The sequence below is a fragment of the Palaemon carinicauda genome, chromosome 27, assembly GCF_036898095.1.
Source record: "Palaemon carinicauda isolate YSFRI2023 chromosome 27, ASM3689809v2, whole genome shotgun sequence".
NCBI lineage: Eukaryota > Metazoa > Arthropoda > Malacostraca > Decapoda > Palaemonidae > Palaemon > Palaemon carinicauda.
Window position 1 is genome coordinate 50,128,890 of NC_090751.1, and position 5,580 is coordinate 50,134,469.

Sequence of the window (5,580 nt, forward strand, 5' to 3'; positions counted from 1 at the left end):
ACTTCAGAGGGACTGCTGCAGTAGTAGCCCCCAAATGGCCCAAAAGATATTGGTCCCATCTAGTTCTAGAATTAAAACTGAAGCTGTTTCCTCTGCCGAACCCAGTTTTATCACAACTGGTTCAGAAATCAACTGTTTACGCTTCATCCTTCGGAACCAACAACCTAAATCTCATGATTTTCTCGCCCTAGCAGCGAATAAAAAGTTTGGGATCTCGAAGGACAAAGTCGACTTCAAGTTCAACTAGGAGACAATACGAATCATCTCGGAAAAAATGGGTATCCTTTGTGAAAGCAAGGCAACCAACAGAAATTTCGATAGATTTCTGTCTTTCTTTCATCATCCACCTACATGAACAAGGCCTGGCTTCCACTACGATAATCACGTGTAAGTCGGCTCTGACTAGACCTCTTCTGTACGCTTTTGAGGTGAACCTCACGGTGAAATCTTCAATAAGATACCAAAAGCATGCGCTAGACTCAAGCCAGCAACCCCTCCAAAGCCCATCACATGGTCGTTGGACAAAGTCTTGCCCTATGCTTCAAACCTGTACAATGAGGATTATACATTAAAGGATCTAACACAGAAAGTCATCTTTCTGTTTGCAATAGCCTCAGGGGCTAAAGTTAATGAAATATTGGCCTTATCCAGAAACGAAGGCCATATTCAGTTCCTAGACACAGGAGAACTGAACCTTTTCCCTGATCCTGCCTTTTTTGCCAAGAACGAGCTGCCCGCCAAGAGGTGGGGTCCTTGGAGAATCTGCCCACTGAAGGAAGATGTCTCTCTATGCCCAGTAGTGTCTAAAGGTCTATCTTTGAAGAACTTCAGACTTCAAGGGAGGGCCAGCTCTTCCGAGGCGAAACCTCAGGATCAGATGTATCCCTAAGACAACTGAGAGCGAAGCTCACCTACTTTATTCACAGAGCGGATCCTGACAGCACACCCGCAGGTTACGATCCGAGGAATGTTGCTTCTTTGTTGAATTTCTTTCAACACATGGACTTTGAGAGGCTCCACTCATATACGGGGTGGAAATCATCCAGAGTCTTCTATAAACATTATGCGAAGCAAGTACATGAAATAAAACACTGTAGTGGCGGCGTGTAGTATAAAAAAAAAAACGTCGTCTAGTGCTACAACGAACAGTGGACTGTTTTGGGACTCAACAGTGCATCGGGTGAATAGGTGTTAATACCTTTTAGTATAAATCATTCCGGTGATTAATAGACTGATCTATACATGTGAAAAATCTGACCAATAACACCAGTGCCGTTTGAACATTTGAACACTGTGATGACGCATATCCAACATCTAAGTGAAACTTGACAGATTTGGTTTTACATTCATATTGAGTGTCATTATTCCAATAAGTAATTCATATATGTATATTCTTCCCTTAGAGATCAGAGATATATATAACCATGATGTTTACCTATGCAAGGTCAGATTTCTACTTTGTTACTTCTACACTTTAAAATTTTAAAAATAAAATATAGAAATGTAGCTGTGTCTTAGATTATCCTCAGTTGGTAGAATTAAAAGCAGTCAGAGTTCTATTCCTATAAATAGAACTTTGAATAAGTACAGATTTCCAAAGCATGAAAATGCAACCTCTAGAAAGTTTCCCATTTGTTCTTACGGATATAAAAACTTTGAATCCTTACAGTCGAAGTCGACACTTTCCCTGCAAGGGGAAGGAAGCCCTAAGCCAGTTCCAAGCTTAGTGAATATGACAGATAATGGTAATGTCATATACAGGTCTAGCATACCAGATAAGGAACCCATTCAAAGTGAAGGTACTTTACACAAACCCACAGATATAGTATTTTCAAGTTAATTCTCTGGTATGCTTCCATCAGGACGACATGGCCGAGCCCAAAAAATGGATTTTGAGCAAAGCGAAAAATCTATTTTTGGGTGAGATAGCCATGTCGTCCTGATGGACCTACCCTTCTTTCTTGATGACCCCACCCGAAACTACTCTATCTGCGGTTATTCCTGCTTAAATGCAACAAAGGAATGGCGGCCAATGGTAGTAGGGATAGAAGGTCCACCGGGTACTTAGATAACAGCTCCCCTTTCGTTCACCACTCTTCCCCCTTAAAGAGTTAAAATGTATTCGGGGTGAAGATTTCTATGTGTCGGATTTGAAAATACGTCCCCTGATTTTATTCGACATCATTAAAGCTATATTATGGATGAATCGCGCCAGGAGTTAGAATTCTAGAAACCTTTGGTTTATTTCTCTGGGAGTATCACTGAAGCAAATATCCCTTAGAAAGGCTACCTAAAGGAACCTTCCATCAGGACGACATGGCTATGTTACTCAAAAATAGATTTTTCACTTTTCTCAAAATCCGTTAAGTAAACAGGATAAAGGTCACGGAGTTGTAATAGTGGATAAAGCTGATTATGTAAGGAAAATGGAAGATATTCTAAATGATAGGTCCAAATTGAGAGAGTTGGTATCGGAGGACCCTTTAATTCATACTTTAAATATGGAGAATAAAATAAATTAGAAAGTTCGTAAGTGGAAGAAGGATAGCATATTGTCAGATTAAATAGCTTCAGCAATGATGGCAACAAGAACAAATTTTATGGTGTCATGCCTGTTGTGCTGTGCAGCGTTGTTCTATAAGACAATAAAAACTCTCCATTAGTAGAGGGATATGATGTTGCTGAAAATGCATGTTTTATTCCATTGATTTTACAAAATTCTTTAAACTCTAGTGAGGTAAATTGTGGGCTGTAACAATTCTTTCTGGAATACCATGTATAGAAAAAAAATTCGCATTAACTCTTTTATTGTGGCATAAGACGTTGTTGTCTTCATTGGAATTACTTCTGGCCACTTACTGTAAGCATCTACGACTATCAAAAACAAATAATTTAAAAAAGGACCACCGAAACCTATATGCACACTTTGCCATGGATACCTGGGCAACTGCATGCTAGTGTTACACTCAGTTCATACCATATATCCTTATAGGGTTTACAATTTTCCTCTTTTCCACATAAGTCCCAATCTGTCCTTAAACTCTCTAAAACCTTTCTAAATACTGGGTTTCTCTTGGTACGGTGTGCTACATCCTTTCCTGTAATGGGTACATCTTATACAGATATTAACATAATACTGTCATCATATTCTTCAGGAGCTTTGTCTACTGGTAATCTAGATAAAGCATCTGCATTACCCATCTTTGATGTTGGACAGTATTCTATTATCATAGTGGTATGCGGCTAACGTAATTGCCCAATGTTGTAGTTTTGCAGCTACCAACGTAGGTAAACTTGCTTTTGGACCCAATATTGCTAATAAAGGTTTATGATCTGTAAATGTGTGAACTTTTTCCTACCATAAAGATACATATGAAATTTCTTAACTCCATACACTAATGCTGAACCTTCTTTTTTTATTTGAGAGTAATTCCTTTCTGCTTTGTTCAATACTCTAGAAGTGAATGAAATTGGTTTTACGGTTCCATCTGGCATTACATAAAATAATACTGCACTTAAACCTGTTTGATGCATCACATACTAATTTAACTGGTTAATCTATTTGATAATGTACTAGGAATGTGGGTGATGTTATTTCCTGTTTGATTCTTTCAAAAGATTCCTGACACTCTTTTTTTCCACTTCCATTCTACACCCTTATTCAACAAATTATACATTGGATGTGCAATTGTAGACAAATTCTGAATGAAATTCCTATAAAATGTTACTAAACCTAAAAATGACTGTAATTCCTTAACATTTCCTAGTACTTTTTTTTTTATTTTACAGCTTTAATCTCATCTTTAGTTTTGTGAATACCCTTGCCATTAATTACAAAACGTAAATATTCCACTGAATCAACTTCTAAAATACATTTGATCTTATTTACTTTAATGTTATGTTCCTTCAACTTCTTCAGAACTGTTCGCAATCTTTCTCTATGTTCTCTTGTGTCTTTACCAGCAATTAAAATATCATTTATAAAAATGAATACTCCTTGCATTCCTGAAAAAATCTTATCCACTGTTTGTTGCCCTATAGCTGGACTACTTGCAACTCCATAGGGTAATCCCTTTGGCTTGAACAAACCTAAGGATGTATTTACTGTACATAGTTCTTGGGAACTTTCATCCATGGGAAGCTGTTGAAATGCTTGTCTCAAATCTACCTTAGAAAAAAGGTACATCTTGACCTAGTTGCAAACATGTCTTCCGGATTTGGTAATGGATGTTGAGCTACTTGGAGTTGTGGATTCAACGTTACTTTGTAATCTCCACATAACCTAACATGACCATTTTCTTTCATAATAGGTACTAATAGAGTAGCCCAATCTGAATGTGTAACCTTTTCCCAATAACCTTCATTTTCTAATCTCCTGATTTCTGTTTCAACTGCACTTTTCAATGCATACGGTACTGGTCTGGGAGCACAAAATCTAGGAGCACTGTCAGGTTTCAAAACTAAAATTGCCTTTGCGTTCTTTACTGTACCTACTTTATCTTCAAATACGTTTCGAAACTCTGATATTATATTATCCACAGACATTTCCTTTTTGTGTTCATCTTGTCTACCTATAACCTTCAAAATACTGTAGCCAATCCAAACACAGCAAAGTTTGTACTTTACCTTTTACTACTGTTAATGGCATTCCCTCTAATTTCTGTTCTTTGTACTGTACTTCTACGTTCGAAGCACCTATTACCTGAATATCAAAACCATTGTAACCTTTCAAGACTCTATTTGTACCTTCTAATAACAAATTAGGAATGCTTTCAGCTGTTTTCTCAGACATAATTGATACATCGGCTGTTGTGTCAACTTGCATCAAAATTGGTTTACCATTTATGATTATTTCTACCATGATATGGTTCTTTGTATTTTTGTTAACAGAATGTATGCAAAACGCAAAATCAGTTTCTGAGTTATCCTGATTATCATAAACATTCTCCGCATTATTCTCTTGACCGATAGTATCAACGGTAGCATTTATTTTCTTTGCATACTGTTTAGGGAATCTAAAAGCATTTACAAAATGACCCATCTTTTTACAATTCTGGTATGTTTGTCCAGTAGCAGGGCATTTCCTTGCTCCGTATGTAGGATGATCAGTTTTACCACACCTATAACACTTGGGTTTTTCCTGTTGTTTCTGTGTATAGGCCTGATTCTGATATTTATGAATATTGGTGTTAGGCACTTTTCTATGACTAGGCTTTGACATATTCCTTCTCTGATACTCATGGTTTTTCCACTTGGAACCTATTGTACTAATTTTAGAATTTTCCATTCTATTGCTTGTAGAACTACCTATTATGTTACTTTGTGTATTTGATGTGTCTAAAGCTCTGCCTATTATCAATACCTTTTCTAATGTTAAATCTTTATCTTGCAATAATTTCTTTCTTAGCTCTTGTGATGTGCAATGTGCAATAACTTGATCTATGATAACATTTTCTAACTCTAGAAATTCACATGAAACAGCTAAATCCTTTAGTCTAGTCACAAATGCATCTAAACTTTAATTTTCTTTCTAATATGCCTGTGCTGTAAATTGATACATCCAAAAAATTTATTGACCTG

The 5,580-nt window shown here is 36.8% G+C and overlaps 1 protein-coding gene across 1 annotated transcript; it reads right to left on the reverse strand.

The window, feature by feature from the left end:
* Window positions 1-534: 534 nt before the first annotated feature.
* LOC137620902 (uncharacterized) lies at window positions 535-5,221 on the reverse strand. The gene is made up of 3 exons (XM_068351347.1): window positions 4,627-5,221; window positions 2,978-3,098; window positions 535-547 (listed from the first exon to the last, which is right to left on the reverse strand). The coding sequence occupies exons 1-3, from the start codon at window positions 5,219-5,221 to the stop codon at window positions 535-537; spliced, it is 729 nt and encodes a 242-aa protein (XP_068207448.1).
* Between the last annotated feature and the right edge of the window lie 359 nt (window positions 5,222-5,580).

Bases quoted from the DNA above. Each gene is read 5' to 3' on its own strand.
- LOC137620902 (XM_068351347.1), bottom strand. From the start codon at position 5,221: ATGTCAAAGCCTAGTCATAGAAAAGTGCCTAACACCAATATTCATAAA. The intron at 3,099-4,626 runs GTAAAGTACAAA...TACCCATTACAG, and splicing joins GCCATTAACAGTAGTAAAAG to GAAAGGATGTAGCACACCGT.